Here is a 24,110-nt window from a genome sequence, read left to right on the forward strand (position 1 = left end):
ATATTTACATTTAAATTCACATTCACTTTACGAGTATTAGCCAATAATTTTGCTTATTTATATTTATAACTGTACTCGATTATTCAACATCATTTTATTTAATAATTATAGTATTTTTTTTATTTATTGGGTTTTCATTTCCTCAGGTAGCCTTATACCTCATTGACAGTAGCTAGTTGTAGCCTTGCGATATGCGGGTCTTCTAACAATATGACCAAAAATGGTAAGATTGCTCCTGTAGTGATCCTTTTACAAGTTAACATACAACTTCGCAACTTCGTATTCGCAAAAAACCGTCCGAAAATATGTCATATTTCAATAAAATGGCCAATTTTGAACCACGAAAAACTCAAAAAATATTGAGTTTTCGAAAAATAATTATAAAACAGATTTTACTTAGAATTAGGTTCTCTAGCCACTTCCGTAGAAATTTTGAGCAAAAAAATTTCCGCCCCTTTGAAGGGGTAGGAACCGCCCCCAAGATAAAAGCGCACATCGGCATAGGGTAGACTTTAAATTAGGAGATAGGTAGAGGCTATTTCCAAAATTTCATTAAAATCCATGCAGTAGGATAGAATTCGGAGGTAATATTCTGTTCTTGCTCTCATTGACTGGCGTATGTGTACCTACTACTCATTGTTGTCCCACCCGATTTATTTGCGAATTCTAGTTCAAGGTTGTAAATATCCTTTTTATTTCTTATTACTACATTTTGAAAGATTTCTGGCTCGGATCCAGTCTACTAAAGTTTTTAGTCCACTAAATTACTCACAAAATAATGAGAGATCAGCCCTCGGATTTATCGAGTAGACTGTTTATAGAACTTAAGACCTATTCTATTATTCGTACATCTTTGGTCTACAACGTGTAAAGTAATTGACTAGAATAGATTTTATTTTTATACCATTTGGTACAATAAAACTAGAGAAACATACAACTGAGATTTCAATATTTTACTAAGCTAAAATTATTACACATATTTACTAAGACTATTTTCCACATTTTTATCCCAACAAAATTGTTAACGCAAAATATAAAATAAAATCTTCATTGTATATCAAAGCTAAAGTAAAATTGGTAGTTTTTAGTTATATGTATAAAAAGTTAAATATTAACAATTCGCTCATCCAGAAGAAAGGTGTTCCAACTAAAAAAACATCTTTTTTAAGGGGAGACAAAAATAGATTTTTTAGATCTTAATTTAACTGTAAGTTTTAAACGGTAACTGCTAGAATTTATAAATAGGGATTTTCATTCACAGTCAATTGTTTCGAGCTTCTGTCATTTGTCACATAATATTAATATATCTACGTCATACGTTATTGGTATATACCAATGATACAAACCAAAGACGTATGACGTAGATATATTAATATTATGTGACACATGACAGAAGCTCGAAACAAATGACAATCGATGAAAAGCCCTATTAAAAACGAAGAATTGTGAAGAATTAGTTGTGTAAGTGGCGAAACCAAAAAAAAACTATGATATCTGATTTAACAAAGAAAAACGATCAAAATTATAAGTTATGTCCCTTTTCTTTTAAAATAATGGTCACTTTTTTTAAAAGTAATGGAAAATACCTAGGACACTTCTCGAAATAAAACGGTCTTTGCGTTAAATAATGATAAGTTCACGTCGAATGTCAGAGCATAACTAAAAAGTGTCATTGTTCCGGAATAAAAGTATTCATTTTACCGCCAAAGGAATAATGACACTACCGCCATCTTTCGAAGTTGGAAGTAAACATCTATGTGACACTTTTCCTGATAAAAGTATAGGATATTTGAAGTCAGTTTAACAAGATAACTAGAATTATGCATTTTTTGAGTTGTGTCACTTTTCTTCCGGATGAGCGTATTGAATTATTATTTAAAGAAATTATAGATAAGTATCTAATTAAAACACTAACCAATTCGTTAAAGGTACTAAAAATTGAGCCATTCCTTACAAATTTTCAACACGTTGGAATATCATCTTTGAGCACGAAGACACAGAAAACATATTTTTCGTTTACGTGCTACCTACTGTGGAAAATAATTATTCTTTTGTGGTGTAATACTCGAAAACATCTTCGTAGGTGTCTGCCATACCTTCTACTTCGGCTAGATTGAGTCCTAATACGTTTGGATTTATATCGGTGATGAAGATGTCATTACCTAGTCCACACTCGTTGACGATGTCCTCCTTCGAAACTGGTGGGGCTAGAAAATCTATAGGAAAAACATATTTTTTAATTATGTAGGTCTAGTCTGGATTATAAGGCATAAATAAATAAAAGAATAGTAATTAAAATTTGTGACACAGTTACAATAAATTACTAAAGGACCCCGCAACACTCCTTATGGAAAAGTGGTCCCGGTTAAATTTAACGAGAGTTTGGTCAATGATACTTCTCGATGTGTAGATTAAAAAAGTCCATGGCACCATATGATCACTTCTTGTGATCAGTGTTTCGATCTTATCAAGCGCAATAATTCGTCAGACTTCTGACGTTGATCGGTAACCGTTTATGAAATCTTTATCTACTACTAGACATCAAAGAGCAAAATGAATGCATAATAGAAGATTGAAGACGGCAACAGTGCTCCGAAGGTGCCAAGAGTCGATCAGTGGGTCTTAAAGGTCACGATTACTGTATTTTGTGATTGCACAAGCCTAACTTTAATTGAGAATCTTGTCAAAGATAAAACTATCAATAGTCAAGATTATTGTGCATTATTAGACAAACTTAATCAGTAACTCAGTAAGAGACGGTCCCATATGCAGAAGAAAAAAGTGTTTCTCCAAGACACTGTACCAACGCACAAGAGCGTTATGACAATGCCAAAAATTTATGAGTTGGGCTTCGAATTGCTTTCTCATCCAGCTTATTATCCTGATTTTTTGGTTGGGCTTCGAATTGCTCTCTCATCCAGCTTATTATCCTGATTTTTTGGTTGGGCTTCGAATTGCTCTCTCATCCAGCTTCTTATCCTGATTCTTTTTAATCATATAGCTCCATATTGGAGCAAAGGGCACATCAGTGCTTCAAAATAGTAAAATAGTCAAAGCAAAAGGTTTGATGATAAGGCTGCTGCCTCACGCATCATTGCTTTAGTCCCGTCCGATTTTATTGATTAATTTTCTCCACTCTCTTTTGTTCCCTGCAATATTTTCTGCTTCGTTTCATGTTAATTTAACTTGTCCAAGTTCTTTTTCTATCGTTATTTTCTTTGTGGCTAGTGGTCTTCCTTGTTTCATTTTACCTGTTAGAATGTAGTGAAGCTCGTGTCGCTATATTTGACAGGGGTTTCCGTAACGTGTGACCTATTCACCTCCATTTCCGCTTTTTATTGTAATTTCTATTTTTTCATCGTTCGTTATTCGTCATAGTTCTTCGTTCTTCGTTTGTAATTTCATTTGGCCAAAATACTTTCAATATTAGTCCCTAGGACTGATTTAACATTTGTCTGGAAAAAGCACAGTTTCGTTTTTTATTAATACTTGTCGAGGCCCATACCTTGCGTAATGTGTTAAAGGCGTTTTGTGTGAAGCCTATTCTCTATGGTATGTCTTTTTCCGTGTCACCTGCTGCATTTACTAGACTACCCAAATAGCAGAACTCTTCTGTTTCTTTAATGTCCTCCAAGTATAAATATATATCCGTCATTGGTTTTTCTGCTTGAGAGTATTTTCGTTTTCTTTGTGTTTATTGTTAATCCAACAGTTTTTGCTATATCTTTTAATCTGGTCGTTTTATTTTGCATATGTTGTTATTTGATGTTATGAGACATATGTCCTCAGCAAATTCTAGATCTAACCTTTTAAATAATCCCCATTGTAGTCATGTTCAACGGCGTCACCAGGGTGATTCTAAGGGGGGGGGGTTACAACTACTCGAGGGTCACTGAGGGGTATGGAATAGTAATGGTGTTAAGCGTAGAGAGCTCAAAGTATATCGAAATGGGGGAATTTACAACCGCCCAAACTCCCCCTGGTTCCGCCACTGGTCATGTTCTTTTATTTCGGTCTGCTTTATTATCCAATCTATTCTTACTATGAACATCGTAGGTGATAGAACACATCCCTGTCTAACTCCTTTTTTAATATTTATTTGTTCGGATAATTCACTTTCGTGCTCAACTCTTGCAGTACATTGGTTGTAAACGAATCTTATTGCCCTAATATATTTGTCTGATATTCCGTATTGTTTCAGTATATTCCACATCATGTTACGGTTAATTGAATCCAAAGCTATTTCAATGTCAATAAAATTAATAAAAAGTTCTCCTTTTTTCCGTTACCTCTTCCAAAATGATTCTTATTGCGTTTATATGATCTATACACGAGTTGTTCAGCCGAAATCCTGCTTGGTTTATTCTAAGTCCTTCATTTCCTGATGTCCTTCTATCCTGATTTGTAACCCTATAATTATTATTAGTAGAGGATCCGATATAAGGTCGATCTGCGCCGATCTATTTAATGGATATGTACCTAATATAGTATGTTGACAATTATAAAAAAGAAGGGGTGCCCGATCTAATTTTGTTCTGACTATAATAAATGAAGCTTTATAATCAATAGAAGCGGATGATTTTAATGATTGTGATAATACTAGAGCTGGTGATTATGATTAGGTCCGGTTTCGCCAACAACAAATAAATCAATGAATAGCTATTCGTCGAATAAAATTTATTAGACGTTTATATTTTTATTTTATTTCAATATAATTTTGATAATTTAAAGTTAAACTGACGAATTTACTTTCTTATAAATATTTAGAGCGAGATTAACTTGCCAATTTATTCAAAGAGTAAATAGTTATTTAATAAATAAATAAAATAAGTCTTATTTGACGTTAGTAAAATGAAGAAATGTCAGTTTATTGGTCGAATAACTTTATTCATAGAATAAACTACTATTTGTCGTTGGTGAAACCGGCCATTAGGCAAAGAAAATATTCAACATACCTAAATTATGTACTGGCATCGCAAGAAAAAGTTATTAATAGTTTGTTAAAGTTCAACTGTAAATTTAAAAGGATTATTTGACTTACCTTCCAATCCATTAGTGGACTCTTCAATATTAACGTACTCCACTTCTATGGTATTACTCCTTGATGTCTGGATCGTGTAACTCTAGAATATCAAGAATGAAGTTATTGTATTTTTTTTTTATTTAAAATCATGGAATATTTAAACATTAACACATTACTCGCCAGAATAATTGGTAACTTCCAAAAATAAAAATTGAATTTATGATTATTTTTTATGACTCGTATGTTCAATATTTGTAGCATTGTCATGCAAACAAGCTTCATAACCTGTTAGTAGATTATTGAACATATACATATTTACAAATAGTGGTTACTGCCGTTGCTAAAAATATGTTTTTAGAGACCCTCTCATAGGGTTTTTTTCTATGTAGGTCTCTCTCATCTCTATCCATGATAGTAGATGGTGACTGGTGACTGTTCTGAACCGCGCCACCATCGCAGGTATCGTCCTCCTGGTATCCCCATTTTTTCAGGTTACTAGCATAAGGTGAAACGCCGATTATTAGTCTGTTTATCACTTTCCATGTCGGATACGGCAAATTGTGTCCAGCAGTCTTTTCCTCTGAGGCGCCAAAATGTGTTGTGGTAGCTGACGCTTGCCATAGGTGTTTCTGGCGCATCTTTGGCGCTTCGAGGATGGATCTCCATTTTTTTAGAAAGCTCTTCAGATATCTTAGTCTACTTGGCTGTCTTGGCTGGCTAGTCTTCGATCCGTCTCTTGCTTCTTTTTTTCTACGTCTGAGGTGACCTGTCTTCTGATAGGTAGTGAAGCGATTTCAACTATGGAGTAGACCTCTTCGAAAGGTGTCGGTTTCAGGCAACCCGATATTATACGAACAATTTCATTTAAAGTCACGTCGACGTTTGTATCATGGACAGAGTTTGCCCAAACTGCTGCTCCAAACTCCGCAGCCGAAAAACATAATACTAAGGCAGAAGTGTGGCGAGTGTGTGGTTGCCCTCCCAGTTTGTATTAGTTTACGGATGATATAATTTCTGACCCCTACTTTTTTCTTGGCACCTTAACAGTGGTATCGAAGACAGAGTTCTATCCAGACGCATACCGGGGTATTTTGACCTATCAGATCACGTCATGCCATCTCCAGCGTCCTTAGGTCATATTTGTTTTTAAGGTGAAAAACACACACCTGGGTTTGTGTGGAATTGGGTTTCAAATGGTGCTAATCATAGTGTAGTGCTAATCCTCTTAGGGTATCTGTCACTTTTACTTCGACTTCATTGAAGGTTCTTCCCTAAGCTGCCACATCTGTATCATTTTTTTATGTAATTATGTTTATTTACAATCTACATCATTAAAAGAGTATTAAGTAAATTTGTTCCATGTTTTTGGACATAAAGAAGAGACTTCCAATGATGTTTCATCTGATTCTATTTACAATATGTTTAAGTTTTAAAATAGGTCCTGAGGCCAGGTTCTATCTAGTCTCTTTGTGGCAGGGTCATTATGGAATAATTCCCTTACTAACTCATTTTCATTGTGAATGGTACGCTCATTTTGTGACTCCGTGGCTCGATGGATTTCTTCTCTGATGAAAGGTATATTTAAGTCTTCGTGAAGTGTTTGATTATTTACGTACCATAGTGCATTCACTATTGATCTTAGTACTTTAGACTGAAATCTTTGGATGATATTCAGTGATGTTGACTTTTGGGGTTTTGTGCTAAGCCTATTCTCCTTGGTATGTCTTTTTCCGTTCCGCCTGTTGCATTTACTAGACTACCCAAATAGCAGAACTCTTCTGTTTCTTCAATCTGTTTGTCCTCCAAGTATAAATATATATCCGTCATTGGTTTTTCTGCTTGAGAGTATTTTCGTTTTCTTTGTGTTTATTTTTAATCCAACAGACTTTGCTATATCTTTTAATCTGGTCGTTTTATTTTGCGTATATTGTTTATTTGATGTTATGAGGCATATGTCGTCAGCAAATTCTAGATGATCTAACCTTTTAAATAATCTCCATTGTAGTCATGTTCAACGGCGTCACCAGGGTGATTCTAAGGGGGGGTTACAACTACTCGATGGTCGCTGAGGGGTATGGAATAGTAATGGTGTTAAGCGTATAAAGCTCAAAGTTTATCCCAATGGGGGGGGGGGGTGGTTACAACCTCCAAACCCCCCTGGTTACGCCACTGGTCATGTTCTTTTATTTTCGGTCTGCTTTATTATCCAATCTATTCTTACTATGAACAGCGTAGGTGACAGAACACATCCCTGTCTAACTCATTTTTTAATATTTATTTGTTCGGATAATTCACTTTCGTGCTCAACTCTTGCAGTACATTGGTTGTAAACGAGTCTTATTGCCCTAATATATTTGTCTCATATTCAGTATTGTTTCAGTATATTCCACATCATGTTGCGGTTAATTGAATCAAAAGCTATTTCAAAGTCAATAAAATTAATAAAAATTTCTCCTTTTTCCGTTACCTCTTCCAAAATGATTCTTATAGCGTTTACATGATCTATACACAAGTTGTTCAGCCGAAATCCTGCTAATCATAGTGTAGTGCTAATCCTCTTAGGGTATCTGTCACTTTTACTTCGACTTCATTGAAGGTTCTTCTCTAAGCTGCCACATCTGTATCATTTTTTTTATGTAATTATGTTTATTTACAATCTACATCATTAAAAGAGTATTAAGTTTTGTTCCATGTTTTTGGACATAAAGAAGAGACTTCCAGTGATGTTTCATCTGATTCTATTTATGTTTAAGTTTTAAAATAGGTCCTGAGGCCAGGTTCTATCTAGTCTCTTTGTAGCAGGGCCATTATGGAATATGTAATTCCCTTACTAACTCATTTTCATGGTGAATGGTACGCTCATTTTGTGACTCCGTGGTTCGATGGATTTCTTCTCTGATGAAAGGTATATTTAAGTCTTCGTGAAGTGTTTGATTATTTACGTACCATAGTGCATTCACTATTGATCTTAGAACTTTAGACTGAAATCTTTGGATGATATTCAGTGATGTTGACTTTGCACAGCCCCAGAGGTGTAGTCCGTAGTACCAAATAGGTTTGAGTATTGCTTTGTACAGAAAAATTTTGTTTTGGATGTTGAGTTTTGATCTGCGCTCAAGGAGCCAATACACTTGCCGGAATTTCAAGTCTAGCTATCTTCTTTTGGTCTGGATATGTTTCTTCCAAGTAAGACGTTAGTCAAGATGGAGGCCAAGGTATTTAGCGTCTGTTACTGTTGGTATTCGTACATTTTCCATTCTTACAGGTGGGCATGTGTTGTGGCGGTTGGTAAACGTTATTTGAGATGATTTTGTTTTATTTACTTTTGTTCGCCATTTTGTGTACCATTCACTGAGTATGTCCAGATGGTGTTGCAGGTCTTGTGAGGCTTGTATGGGATCTTCATTTACAGCTAGTATTGCTACGTCATCAGCAAAGGAAGCGATCGTAGTATTATGAGACTCTGGTATATCGGCTATGTATAGTGAGAAAAGCAGCGGCCCGAGAACACTACCTTGCGGAACTCCGGAGTTAATAGGACAGAGGCTGGATTGTTGGTCTTTGAATTTTACAGAGAAATATCTATTAGATAAGTAGGATTTGATTAGGAGGAAATAGTTACTAGATAGTGCTAATTTTACTTTGTAAAGCAGACCTCTGTGCCAAACTTTGTCAAACGCTTGTGAGATATCTAGGAATACAGCGTTGCAGTATTTCCATTCTTCGAGAGTTTTTAATAAATCTGTATCATCAGCATAAATAAATTGTCTTGTTTGTTGGATTATGGGTTGGTCGTTGATGTATATGTTGTATAGAAACGGCGCGAGGACACTTCTCCGTGGGAGTCCAATTTTTTGGTCCCTCCACCAACTAATCTGGGTCAGGAGCGGTACGTAGAAGCGTGTGTTCTGGAGGACACATTTCACCAACCTTGGAAGTCAGAAATCCTTTATAGTTTCGTAGAGTTTTGCTCACAGTCGTTGAAAGTTAACCGTGTCATAGGTGGCAGTCAGGTCTATGAACGCTATTCCTGTTATTTCTTTCCGTTCAAAACGATCTTCAAGAGGTTCAACAATAGTTAACTAAGAGCGTTATAGAGGGAACATTATTACACACTTTGTTAAAGTTTTACGAAATTTTGGCCTCACACGAAATCTGCAGATGCAGGTGCATACAGATAACTACCAACAGATTTAAATAGATGACATACTATGTTTCTTGGATGATCAATTTATACACATAGGAAAATCGATGGAAAAAGTAGTTCTAAGAAAAAAATATTCTTTACGTTTTCTTCGTAAAACTAATATTTTTAGAGTTATTCGCGGTTGAAAGTAACAGGTTGTAGACGAAAAAATCGACTTTTTTAGAGGGTTTTTTTAAGAATAACTCGAAAAATATGCATTTACTGAAAAAAACTGTAGATATCAAAATTGTATCTTTTAGAAACACAAACAAAATCCTTTTTATAATTTTTCTACGACCAATACAAACCGAGGTACGGCATGTTAAATGTTAGGTTTTTTCGTCAAATGCATAATTTGAAATATTCAAAGACAAATAACTGGAAAACTTTGCATTTTTCGAGAAAAACATACCAAATCTTTTGTCAAGTGTACAATTAGACCTTTAAAAAAAGTAAATTAAAAGTTTCTGGCATAAAAATTAAGAGACTTATGATCAAAATAAGGTCGATACCCACTTTTTTCTACGAAAAAATCAGTGAAAACAACCCCCTAACTACCCTCCTAATTAAAATTGATCTTCACCCTTCTGTAATTCTTTTTATATATATATTATCAATACACTCAAGAAATTTGACCTATTTAAAAGACCTAATTTTAGAAAAATTTGAGTTTAAAGATAAATTGTTTTGTTTTGCAATTTCGTAATACTCACCTTTTTCTTCAAAATATCTCCGAAAATACTGGAGATACAAAAGAAATGATATAGTAGGTACTAAATTGTTGCCTTTTTAATAACTAAAATTTTCCTGTGCATAAATTTTCTTTACAGTGAATACTTAGCCAGTTATAAATGATTAAAACCTCTATTTACGAGCAAATACCCCCTTATTCGACCCCTTTAAACTCATTCCACTTAAAAACTAAGGGATATTACGGAATTTAATGTACATAGTCTTATAGCTCTTCAAAAAACACTACCAAAATCATGCGTGAAAAACCTTTTTATCGCCAAAAATGAAGGAGCTATGTTTATAAAACGAATTTTTTTTCGAAAAATTCGAATAGCTCGCTTGAAAATGTAATAAATAGAGTATTTTCAATGTATATAATACCTACCACAAAACCTGACATCGATCTCGATGAAGATGACTAAAAAACTATTTGTATTTGTATTTGTAAATTCGGATTTTTGTGTAAATAAATGTTTTTGTAGGTAATTCTACTTTTTTTCTGTATAGATCTATTAAGTTACTTATAAAAATTGTAATGATATGGGTGGTTTTTAAGGGTTGAAATATTATGATATTATATCCTAAACCATAACACAATCAATATTTAAAAAACAAATTCAAATTTTACACCCATATTAAAGTTTACAATGTTTTTATATAATTTTTGTCAATAAGGGGTAGTTTACACCCCTAAAAATAATCAACGCCCTTGAGCATGATATAGAATATGAAGTACAGGGTGAGATGATCCTAATCCCAATTATGCAAATCGATGCAAGCCGAAATCATCCTTTTAGGATAAATAAATTTTTTATATACAGGGTGTTTGGTAAAGAATGGGCCATAGCTTAACCTTAGATTCCTGAGGTTAAAATAGGTCGATTTAAGCTAACTTACCTTAGTACAAAAGTTGATAATAACCGAAATACAGGGTGTCAAAGTTAAACTTTTATTTTATTTATTTTTGAATATTTCCCGACAGGCATGGGATAACAACACGAAATTTGGTCAGTGGTGCTGGTACTGTACACCCTACTAAATTATGTTAAACAAACGTTTCTGGCTACTACCAGAGGCGTACGACGGGGGAACGTGAATGGTTGACCCTTCCCAAATTCTACGCCACTGGCGGAATTGCTATTTTAGTGCCATTTTTTGATTTTCCAATACTTTCTATGTAAATAACACACTTTTCATTCGTAACGATAAAGTCATTAGTTGTTGAGTTATTTGAAGCTAAAAACGAAGGAGCATAATACATTAATCAAAATAAGTGTGCCTTTTCATTTTTAACTTCAAATATCTCGAAAACTAATGACTTTATCGTTACGAATGAAGAGTATATTATTTGTATAGAAAGTATTGGAGGATCTAAAAATTATGCTAAAATAGCAGTTTCATCAGTAGCGTAGAATTTGGGAAGAGTCAACCATTTACTTTCCCCTGCCGTACGCCTCTGGTAGTAGCCAGAAACGATTATTTAACATAATTTAGTAGAGTGTACAGTGCCTACACTTTATGCCAAGTATGACACGGATATGTCAAATTATTTTAAAGTATTCTTTTTTTTTTAATAATTTATTCTTTATTTAAAACTTTAAGAACTATGTGTGCCCGGTATTATAAAACTATTTGACATATCATTATGATACTTGGCAGAAAGTGTAGGTATTGTACACCCTACTAAATTATGTTAAATAATCGTTTCTGGTTAACACCAGAGGCGTACGACAGGGGAAAGTGAATGGTTACCCTTACCAAATTCTACGCCACTGATGTAACTGCTATTTTAGCATAAATTTTAGATTCTTGAATACTTTCTATGCAAATAATATATCCTCCATTCGTAACGATAAAGTCATTAGTTTTCGAGATATTTGAAGTTAAAAATGAAAAGGCACACTTATTTTGATTAATGTATTATGCTCCTTCGTTTTTAGCTTCAAATATCTCGAAAACTAATGGTTTTATCGTTACGAATGAAGAGTACGTTACTTACATAGAAAGTATTGAAGAATCAAAAAATTGCACTAAAATAGTAATTCCGCCAGTGGCGTAGAATTTGGGAAGGGTCAACCATTCACGTTCCCCCGTCGTACGCTTCTGGTAGTAGCGGGAAACGTTTGTTTAACATAATTTAGTAGGGTGTACAGTACCAGAAACAACCTAATTTAGTATTGTTGTCCACTGTCTGTCAGGAAATATTCAAAAATAAATAAAATAAAAGTTTAACTTTGGCACCCTGTATTTCGGTTATTATCAACTTTTGTAGTAAGGTAAGTTAGCTTAAATCGACCTATTTTAAACTCAAGAATCTAGGGTTAAGCTATGGCCCATTCTTTACCAAACACCCTGTATACATAGCTTCAACAAGGGTTATAAGGGTTGAAATATTATGATATTATATTATTTTAAAGCATAAATCATTGTTTAACTAATAAAAACCAAATGTTGGCCATATTAAAGCTTAATATATTAAAAAATGAATAACCATTTTCAATTTCGTTGCAACACGAAACTACAGCCGCATCATTATTCCAGTTCAATCAGAGAGTGCAGCAAGCACCTCTACCGGTTTCGAAACTTATTAGTCTCTCATCAGGAGGCACATATGCTGCTCTCTCTGACCCAACTAGGACAAACTCCGGCGTGCATCCCTGCCATTTCGTTCGTTGCAATCCGTGACTGCACGCCGGGGTTTGTCCTAGTTGAGAGAGACTAATAAGTTTCGAAACCGGTAGAGGTGCTTGCTGCACTCTCTGATTGAACTGGAATAATAATGCCGCTGTAGTTTCGTGTTGCAACGAAATTGAAAATGGTTATTCATTTTTGATTTACATGTTTACTCTAATTGGAGTACGAAGGGAACCATTCTCGTTGGAACTTTACCGCGTTGAGCAGATGGGACGTGAATTATAAATTGTAAAATTCCCTCATCTTCCTTAGTCTTAGCATCCGTTATGGCTTGCAAATTGTATAAGCCTCGGAGGTGTTAAAAGAGAAGGTTCCCATTGTTTTCAGTCTGGTAGGATGTAGAATAACATTTTTGGATGTTGTTTTATGTGCTATTAGATTGAAAACTTAGTTTCTTAAAATATTATTTTATAATTTTTTACAACTAGGGATAGTTTTCACCCTTAAAAAAACAAAAGAGTATAACGGCTCAATATAGAAAATGAACTAAAGGGTGAAATGAGCCTAATCCCAAATTTTTGTACAAATAGATGCTGAACGAAAAAACTGCGAGGTTTTGCCATTTTTTAGCTTCATTTCCTGACCTAACAGCGTCGCAAAGGTTTTTTGGGTAGTGCAAGAGCTGGCCGAGATCTCATGATTGTTGGTAAAACTTGTTCCTCGATGACGAATAGATTTTTTGCGAATACGCTAACAATATAGCAAAATTACAATTACACTAACGGCTTTACAGGGGACTTCTTCCATTATATATATATATATATATATAACAGCCCTACAGGCCTTAGAGGCCCTTGGCTTCGATAGTCTTGACTAATTTCTTCCACTTTTTGCGGTCCTGTACTTGTCCTCTCCAGTCTCTTGTACCCATTTCTTCTAGGTCAGTCCGGACGGCATCAAACCACTTCCTTCGTGGTTTCCCTCTTCTTTTCTTCCCTTGTTCTCCTGCTGATAAAACTCTTAGGACGTTTCTTTCTTGTGGCATTAGTAAAACATGGCCCAACCATCTAACTCTCTGTGCCTTGATTTTTTGAGTTATTTTAGGTTTCTTATACATCTCCATTATAGTCAGGCCATATTTTTTTGCTTCTTCTTCAAATTGCTTGAACATTTTTTGAAGTTCTATTCTTGAACGCGTCAGAAACACCAAGTCATCTGCAAAACCTATACACTGTTGTCTTCTGTTAAGAATCGTGCCGCTTGTCTGGATATTGGCTCCTCTAATTATATTTTCTAGTACTAGATTGAATAAGTCTGTTCACAGGGGGTCCCCTTATTTTAATCCTATGTTGACGTTAAACTGATTTGAAAAACTGCCTTCTATTATGACTTTATTGACTGTGTTGGTTAACGTCATTTTAACTAATCGTATCAGTTTCTCTGATATTCCTAGTGCTCTCATTGCTTCGTATAGCCCGTTTCGTGAGATTGAGTCGTAAGCCTGTTTAAAATCGATAAAGAGCATATGTAATCCTAGATTGTGTTCATAACTATTGTTTTGCAATAACTTTAGCAAAAAAATTTGATCGGTTGTTCCTCTTCCCTGTCTGAAACCAGCCTGGTATTCTCCTATTATCTCTGATTCATAAGCTTTCAATCTAGTTCTTATAATTTTTGCTAATACCTTATACACCACTTCTAACAGTGCGATTCCTCTGTAATTTTCACATATGGTCTTATCCCCTTTCTTGTGAATTGGGCAGATGAGTGCTGTGTTCCATTGCTCCGGCATTTTTTCGTTGTCCCATATTTTCTTTATAAGTCCAGCTATTTTTTGCTGCAGTATATTTCCTCCTACCTTTAATATCTCTGCTGGAACTCTGCTTTCTCCGGCACTTTTATTATTTTTTAGGTCCTTTATTACTGTTATTATCTCCCTTTCTGTCGGTGCTTGTGTTTGTTGTGGTTCCGCTTCTTGTATTTGTTGTTGTTCGATTTCTTGCCCTCGCTGTTGCATTTCTGTTTCTGTTTGGGCTTTATCGTTTAATAATTCTCCGAAGTATTCTGCCCATCTATTCAATTTTTCTGTCTTGTCTCCCAACAACATACCATCTTTATTTCTGCAAAACATTATGCATTTATTTTGAGTCCCTCGTGTTTTTTTTACTCCTTGATAAAAATTTTTAACTTCTTTTTGGACATAGTTTTCTTCTATTATTTCTAGTTGCTTTTCCAGTGCTTTTCTCTTCTTTTGCCTACATAATCGCTTAGCTTCTCTTCTCTTTTCTTTATAATACTCGTTACTTTTTTCTGTGTTGTTTCTAATATTTTCCATTTTTGCGTTGTTTCTCTGCTCTAGAATTCTTTTGCAGTCCTCATCAAACCATTGTTCTCTATTTTCTTTTTCTGCTTTCCCAATGCTAAGGTCTGCCGCTTCTATCACAGCTGCTTGTATTTGTTCCCATTCCTCTTCTAGGTTCCCGGTCGTGATTCTTTCCAATCTCTTGTTTATCTCTTCCTCTGTTCTTTTTGCTACCTCTTTATCTTGGAGTCGCTCTAATTGGTATTTTTTCCGTTGTGTTCCTTTTCTTGTTAGCTTGGGAATTTCTTGCTTAAGTTTGACTATTGTCAATATATGATCGCTATCCGCGTCTGCTCCTCTGTAACTTCTACAATCAGTCACAGATTTGTTGTGTTTTCTTTCAATGAGGACATGGTCTATTTGGTTTCTCGTTTTTCCATCAGGAGAGATCCAGGTTATTTTGTGTATATCTTTATGATCAAATTGTGTACTTACTATCTTAAGGTTATGTTCCATTGAAAGCTCTATTAGTTTTTTGCCATTGTCATTACTTTCTTTATGTAGGCTTTTACCTCCTGTTATATTCATATAAATTTCTTCTCTTCCTACTTTCGCATTCATATCTCCCACAATTATTTTTATATCATATTTTGGTATTTTCCCAATTAGCTCACCGAGTTGTTCATAGAACTCATTTTTTGTTTCCATGTCTTTCTCTTCTGTAGGAGCATGTGCATTAATTATGCTAATTTTTCTATACTTCCCGCGAACTCTTAAATAGCACATTCTTTCTGATATTGCTTGGAAGTCAGTTACTACTCGTCTTATTCTGTCTGATACTATAAAACCAGTCCCCAGGTATCTATTTGGCCCGCCGCTTTTAAAAAGGGTACTTTTCCCAACTTTTACTATCTCACTTCCTAGTTGCTTGGTCTCTTGCAAGGCCATTATTTCAATTCTATATTTCTCTCGTATTTTATCTAAATTTCTTAATGCTCCTTCATCGTAGGTCCCTCTTACATTCCATGTGCCCACTTTCAGTACATTTTCAATTTGTTTATTTCCTTTCTTATCTTCTTTTCCTTTTTCCGAATTCATCGTCCTTATTGTAGCCATGTCGTTACCATTTTTCTCATGTTGATTATTATTTTTTACTTTTTTGACCCCCTGGTGCAGCTTCTCCTTTTTTTATTTCGTATAGCTGCTCCTTCTCTTCATCCCATCTCCATTCTCTACCGTCTACTATTAACTTTTTGTATCCAATTCTTGCCATTTTTCCTTTTTCTCTTTCTTCTTTCGCCACCTTGCTTAATTGTTTCTGTATTTCTTTTTCTTTCATCGTTAGGTCACTGTTTATGTAAATGCGTTCATTGTGGTTTTTTAACTTTCTCTTGTTTTTCAATATCTCCATTTTTTCAGTCATTGTTTCCGTTTCTATAACACAGAGATTCTCTCCAATTTTTGTGGCGTTCCTTAATTTCACTTTAACTTGCAGTTCTCTGACTAGGAAATTTTCCATTTCTTCTCTAATGTTTCTATCGTCGTTTGTGTCCATTTTTAATCCTGATATTATCAGGTTTTTCTTCTTACTGTATTTTTCTATGTATTCGATTCTTTCCTGTAGTTGCTTTACTTCTCTTTTCAAGTTCTGATTCTCTTGCCTCATTTCCATTAATTGCTTATTGTTTTCGGCTTGTTCCTTCCTGAGCTGTTTTATTTCATTCATCATTTCTTCATTTTTCTCCATAAGTTCTTTCATCATTCTAATCATGACTGCATTTGTATCTTTGTCTGCTTCATTTTTCTGTTGTGTTTTCTTTGCTTTTTTACTTCTTTCAAAACTGTCATCGTTTCCTTCCGTTCTCTTCCGTTTAGTTTCTTCGTCTGTTTCTACCTCGCTTCCAGTTTCGCTTCTATGCTCACTCATTGTGTTTTTATTTAGAGACCTAATTCTGTATTTACTTATTACTATGTATTAATATTATTGTTATTTTATTTATTAATTATTTAATTTTTAAATTTTTATTTTACTTTTAAAATTATTTAAAAATTGTTTTTAGATGTGCAAGAGCTGGCCGAGATCTCATGATTGTTGGTAAAACTTGTTCCTCGATGACGAATAGATTTTTTGCGAATACGCTAACAATATAGCAAAATTACAATTACACTAACGGCTTTACAGGGGACTTCTTCCATTATACCTATACTATAAACATTTTACTCAAATTCAACCATTTTCTGAATTATTTTAATACTAAAGAAATGCGAACATATATTATGTACATAAACTTATCAGTAATAGAATAGGAACTAATTATTTTAATTAATTATTCTATGTATAGATAACATTATTTTACTTACAGGGTTAATTTCTCCTAAAATACTCTGTGTCGCTGCTTCTAGTTCCTTTTCTAGAGGATCCTGGGGTGTACTGTGTGAATCCGCATAAAAATTCTGGAAGAACTGACTAATCCTTTGTTTCTGTGCAAATAAGTTCAGTTAACATTTATTAATAATATAAACAATCCAATGTTTTATTTATACATATTATTATTCCCTAATTCATACGAAAAAATTTGACAGTTCTGTCAAAACAGAAATTATAACGATTCTCCCGAAATATATTAAATTTTAATATTTTTCGAAAGAAAAGAAAGGTTTTCTGTGATTATATTTGTTTCCTATTATCCAACGATAAGAAACGAGTAATTAATATCTGTGTTTTGCTTTCATTAAATAAGATAAGTTCAAAGTAAAAGAGAAGTGAGTTCTAAGTTGTGAAAATACTTCCAACAGGGAACGGACCAGGATCAAATGGTTTTCGGTATGCTACACAGCAGTGTCCAACTGTAATGCAGAACGAGACTACAAACCTAATGCATCCGTACTACCAAGTAAGTCAAATAGATACTCAAGCTCCATCATCATGCTCAAATCAACCAATAGTAATCCAAATGATACCTGTTGATAATAATTGTCAAGAACAATATCAGATACAGCCAACAGTTACGCAACAGACCAACTTAAACTTTAAAAACAATACAGAAACGCAGAGTGAAGATGATTTGATGTCAGATGAAGAACATGAAGAGTCTCAAAATCTAAAAAACCCATGGAAAACGATCAGAACAAAAAGAAGAAGGTTTAAAAGTCCAACTTCAAAAGAAAATGAACATCCAATTACACTCTCAAATAGGTTCCAGTCACTTCCACAGGAAACCTCTGTAACTGATACGAATAAAAGTCCACCAAACTCAAACCCCCCTCCAATTTTTATATATGGCGTGAATAACTATAGCAAAATGATAGATAGTTTAGCGCAAGCAGTACAAATAGAGACTTACTATACTAAAGCATTAACAAACAATACAATAAAAAATTTCCCAAAGACACCTGAATCCTACAGAAAACTAATACATCACTTACGAGAAGAAAACATCGTCCACCATACATATCAACCTAAGGAAGAAAAGCCTACAGGGCAGTTATTCGAGACCTACATCATTCCTTTCCGATAGATGAAATAAAAGCGGAAATCCAGAAAAAGGGTCATAAAGTAAGGAACGTTACAAATGTCAGACACAGATTGAGCCGTGAACCATTGTCTTTATTTTTTGTCGACCTCGAGCCTCAAACGAACAATAAGGAAATATTTGAACTGCAGTTCAACATTGTAAAATAAGGGTGGAACCACCGAGAATTAAAAGAAATATACCACAATGTACACGATGCCAAGAATTTGGCCACACTAAAGCGTACTGTGCAAAACCATATAATTGTGTAAAATGCGCTGGATCACACAACACAAAGGATTGCAAGAAACCAAAAAACACGCCAGCAATTTGCACTCATTGCAACGGAAACCATCCTTCTAATTATAGAGGATGTTCTGTTTATCGTGAACTACTAAATGCCAGATACAATGACAAATCAAAACAAATCACCACTCAAAATCCTGTCAATACTCCCAATGTAAATATACCTACTCAACATCATAGCCATAATTTCAACAGGATGAGTTATAGAGATGCTGTCATTGGAAACACAAATGAAGACAACAAAAATAACAATGAATTAGCAGATTAACTATCAAATTTCCTAAACGAATTCAAAAATATGTTCTCTCAACTCTTAAACCAAAATAGCATGATTTTAACCATGTTAACCACAGCCATTAACAAAGTAACAAAATAATGACAAAGTCGTTACGAATTGCGTCGTGGAATGCTAATGGCATTTCAAACCATATACTAGAAATATCACTATTTTTAAAAATGAATAATATAGACATTCTCTTAATATCTGAAAGCCATGCCACAGAAAGAACGGTTACTAAGATATATCTCGTCCAATTTACTTACCGTTGCACGTCATCCGCGCCATAGCCTGTGACACGATACCAACACGAAATATTTAGGCGGTGGGTGTGTTCTTTTGTAGAATCAAAATTATTCTAAAGGGGAACACACCTACCGCCTAGATATTTCGTGTTGGTATCGTGTCACAGGCTATGGCGCGGATGACGTGCAACGGTAAGTAAATTGGACGAGGTATACCTTACTATACTGTGTACTACGCAAACCATCCAGACGGAGGAGCACATGCAGGTTCTGCCGTTATTATTAAATCAAAAATTAAACACTATGCAGTCCAACCTTACATCACGGAAAAAATCCAAGCAGCAATAATTAAACTCAAAACAAATACCTCTCTCAGTGTAGCATCCATCTACAGCCCACCTAGACATCCCATTTCAAGCGAAGAGTATCATAATTTTATACAAACTCTTGGATCCAAATTCATAGTAGCAGGAGACTGGAACGCCAAACACACCATATGGGGTTCCAGATTAATCACGCCTAAAGGTCGAGCATTAATGAATACTATTCAACAAAATAACTTAAGATATTTATCAACAGGAGAACCCACATACTGGCCTACGGACCCCAACAAAATCCCAGATTTGGTAGATTTTGCTGTAACAAAAGGGATATCTGACATCCATAGTGCAATAGAGTCAAACTTCGATTTAACATCATACCACAGCACAATAATAATAACTTTAAGCACACACATAATATGGAGAAGATTACCACCCAAACTGACAACTAAAGAAACAAACTGGGATATTTTCCAAAATTCTGTAAATATAAATATGACTATTTAACAACAGTTTTACAAACAGCAGGGTGGGAAGCAACACAGCAGCGTCAAAGAAGTGTGCAAGAAAACCATAATATTCCCCTCCATATAAAAGAACTTGTAGCAGAAAAGAGAAGAGCTCGACGCATATGGCAACAAACGAGAAATCCATTAAATAAAACGTACCTTAATAGGATAAGTCATAGACTAAATAGAGCATTACATGAGGAAAAAAACGACTCCTTCCAATTTTATGTTTCGAACCTCTCACGTGAAGACCACTCTATATGGAAAGCTACAAAAAATTTAAACGGCCGGCAATAACAAATTCACCTTCAAGAAAAACAGATATGACCTATAGGCCCGCACAAATGAAGAAAAAACCACCGTATTCGCAGAGCATCTTGCAACTGTATTCTCAGCACCAGAACACAATGACGATGAAGATGACGATATAAAAAAGTACCTCGAAACTCCATGTCAACTATCTCTTCCTCTGACAACATTTACTCCGACAGAGGTTCGACAACAAATAAAAATGCTAAATCCTCAGAAAGCTCCTAGTTATGATTTGATAACAGGAGAATTACTTCAGAAGCTACCGAGAAAAGCAGTGGTGTTATTAACAGTAATATACAACAGCATGCTACGTCTTCGCTACTTTCCAATACAATGGAAATTAGCTCAAGTTACTATGATTCCGAAACCTGGTAAACCCGCAACACAAGCAAATTCATATCGCCCGATAAGCCTACTCCCAATAATGTCGAAAGTATTAGAACGGCTACTGTTACATAAAATCGAGCAAGTTGTCCCCATAAACGAAATTATACCACAACACCAATGAACACTCAACCATACAACAATGCCACAGAATAGTAAATATAATTAAAACAACTCTTGAAGAAACAAAGTTTTGCGCTGGAGTGTTTCTCGATATACAACAGGCATTTGATAGGGTATGGCATCAAGGTCTCCTCTATAAACTAAAATTACACATGACAGACCAACTATACTTTATTCTAAAATCGTATCTGACTGACCGATATTTCCAAGTCAAAACTGAAGACAACTTCTCAAATTACCACATCATCCAATCTGGCGTATCACAGGGTAGCGTTCTCGGCCCATTTCTCTATCTGATATTTACAGCCGACGTTCCAACCAGAAATGATACCTCATTAGCTACTTTTGCCGATGATACGGGAATCTTAGCAGTGGATGTCGACCCTAATGTAGCATCACAAAAAGTTCAAAATCATTTAGACCAATTACAAAACTGGCTCAAGCGATGGAAAATAAATGTTAATGCCAGCAAATCAGTACAAATTACTTTTACAACCAGAAAATCTACATGTCCTCAAGTTTCTATAAATAATACTCCGATTCCCATCAAGCCAGTTGTCAAATACTTGGGATTGCATCTGGATGAAAAACTCATATGGAAAACGCACATTAAAATTAAACGTAAACAATTAAATCTTAAACTAAAAAATATGAACTGGCTATTTAACAGGAAGTCTCAGTTATCTCTTGAAAATAAACTGCTTCTGTACAAAGCTATACTTATACCAGTTTGGTCTTACGGAATAGAACTATGGGGCTGCAGTAAACCTTCAAATACGAAGATACTCCAAACATTCCAATCCAAAATTCTCCGTATGATAAGTAAAGCTCCATGGTATGTATCCAACCAGACACTCCACAATGATCTGGACATCCCACTAATCAAGGACTTAATAAAAAAACGTTCAATAAAATATAAAAATCGCACCACTGACCACACCAACGACTTGATAAATAATTTATTCACCCAACCACTTGCTGAAAGAAGACTAAAGAGAATATGGCCAGACGACCTACCACAATAAAGAATAATACTTAGAGAACCGTCACTGGATGGTACCTAACTCACGTTAATTTACTTTCAGACTATTTACTTATAACTTTGTGTTTAGAGTAGATTGTAAAAATGCAGTGTATCAAAAAAAAATTCATACGAAAATCCTATTACCAGAGAACGGCAGTTCTCGCCAGTGGAGCACACCTACACCCCCTACACGCGACACTATATATACACGAAATTTTCGATTTTCTAAATCTGACTGAATTGAAAATTGAGCCAACTCCTATCTTAAAGTTCAGGAAAATACTCATCCATTCATATGTCAACCATCCATTTTGGTCCAAGGGTGTGGATTTTACGGTGGATTTACGGGGATTTTTAAGGTCTGTTTTTCGTTCTCGTCCCCAAAACTCCCAAAAACGTTGAAAATTTAACTCCGACCTTTACGGCTTCTAATAGAAGCGATCATTACCTTTCCAACGCATGTCTAATTTTGAAAATCGGTTATACCGTTCAAAAGTTACAGAGCTCAGAAATATGAGTCAATTTTTATTTAAAAACGGGAAAATGTTTGTGGATATGTATGTATGTATGTATGTATGTATGTGTGTGGAAAAGTTAAACCGATCTGAATTTTTTTTTCTGTGTTTGAAGAGGGGGTGAGTGCCGATTCAGAACCGGTGTAGTTTGTGAGTTTTGACTACCCATAAACCAGCTATAGGACTTGGTAGGTACAAAACGGCATATTTTTTGACGGTATATATCTTCGGTTTAAGAAGAGAAAGGAGAACAATAAATACACCAAATTAATAGCGTTGAGTTAAGCTTTCAAATGGTGTCTAAAATGTCAGGATCAGACATATACACGGCTCAGTATAGCCGAAAAACTGAAAAACTAAACTTTGAAAATTTTGGTTTTTTGACAATTACTCAAAATTTCAACCTACGAATTACGTCAATAACTGAGCGTTTGTAGAAGGACTCTAGACGAATCTAACGGTGTATACCTATATCCTGGAAAATTCGAATTTTTAAGTTATAGGCTTCATAAGTATGATCAAATCTATTTCTTATGGGAAAACGGTTTTTCAAGCTCAATAATTCCTATAATAGCTTCAGTTATCATACTTGACCTAAGATGTATAAGATACTACTTGTCAATACGTTTCAAACTCATGTTTGAGGCGTTCAAGGCGTTTAGAAGTTATTAAGCTACAAAAGTATAATCCTATTAACGATTATTCCCTAAATGGTTTATGTAGTTGTAGTGGTTACGACGCTAAATTTGATCTGGCAACGAGCAATCCGAGTTCATTTACCGGCCATCCCAATATTTTTGAAGTTATACTTCTTTACCGGCGATAGAGGGTGATTTTTTTATATGTTAAAACCTATCAGCCCGGCGCATGCGCATTATAACTTTGTTCTGATTGGATGTTCAAATGACGTGTCAAAAATTATCCTATATGGCAGCTGTGGTTTGGAGGTAAAGGTAAAGGTAAACAAATGTATAATATATTAGTTTTATTGTTGTGAGGACAGAAACAAAAAAGTTTATAATATTGTAGTGACTTTTAAATAGTTTTTAAAAGCAACAGGTACGTAATAATTGTTAATGTATCATGGGTATAAACCTACCTATTTGATCTGCCAAAATACATAGTATGTAATACTTTTATTTATATAATTTGATTACCATCAAAATTTCTATCAATATTCACCTAATATATTGTTTTTTTACTCTATGTTTTGTTGTATTTTTTCAATTCTAAATCATTTCAATTCAAAATTAAAATAATTTGATCAATTTTCAAAATATCAAAATATCACAAGTTTAATCCGTTTAGTTAGTCGATCTTCGTAAATAATGACACATAGTGTCCGTGGCTAAGCGGAGAAGGCGAATGAATTCCAATACCAACCGCTCTTATCAGCGCTGGTTCGAGTCCCAACAGAAACTTTCTTTTTTGTTTTTTTTTTAATACATTTTATGATTGTAAGTATATTTATTATATAATTGTATTTTCAGAAAATACGTATTTAGCTAAAAAAATTTTCGACAATTAATGTTCAGACATCATTTGTGGCTTGTTTAATGTGTTTGTGTGTGTTTTATTCTTTTATTATTTTAATTTTTGGCACTGTTCTAATAAAAATGTTTGAGAAGTAGTAAGTATAAATTAGTTTAATATTTAAACAAAATATAAATAAAAAGTATATTAATTTCGTTTAAATCATATAATAG

General features: G+C 34.5%; 1 protein-coding gene across 3 annotated transcripts in view; it reads right to left on the reverse strand.

Moving 5' to 3' along the window:
* Positions 1-932: 932 nt before the first annotated feature.
* Positions 933-24,110, reverse strand: part of LOC114328895 (uncharacterized) — a 95,974-nt gene continuing 72,796 nt past the window's right edge. For all 3 annotated transcript variants that reach the window (XM_028277874.2, XM_028277873.2, XM_028277871.2), the window contains exons 6-8: positions 17,239-17,358; positions 5,042-5,123; positions 933-2,216 (exon numbers count right to left, since the gene is read on the reverse strand). In XM_028277874.2, the coding sequence (XP_028133675.2) occupies positions 2,044-2,216; positions 5,042-5,123; positions 17,239-17,358 (375 nt within the window). In that variant the 3' untranslated portion in view covers positions 933-2,043. The remainder of the gene's footprint in view (positions 2,217-5,041; positions 5,124-17,238; positions 17,359-24,110) is intronic.

This window comes from Diabrotica virgifera, chromosome 2 (assembly GCF_917563875.1).
Source record: "Diabrotica virgifera virgifera chromosome 2, PGI_DIABVI_V3a".
Lineage (NCBI taxonomy): Eukaryota > Metazoa > Arthropoda > Insecta > Coleoptera > Chrysomelidae > Diabrotica > Diabrotica virgifera.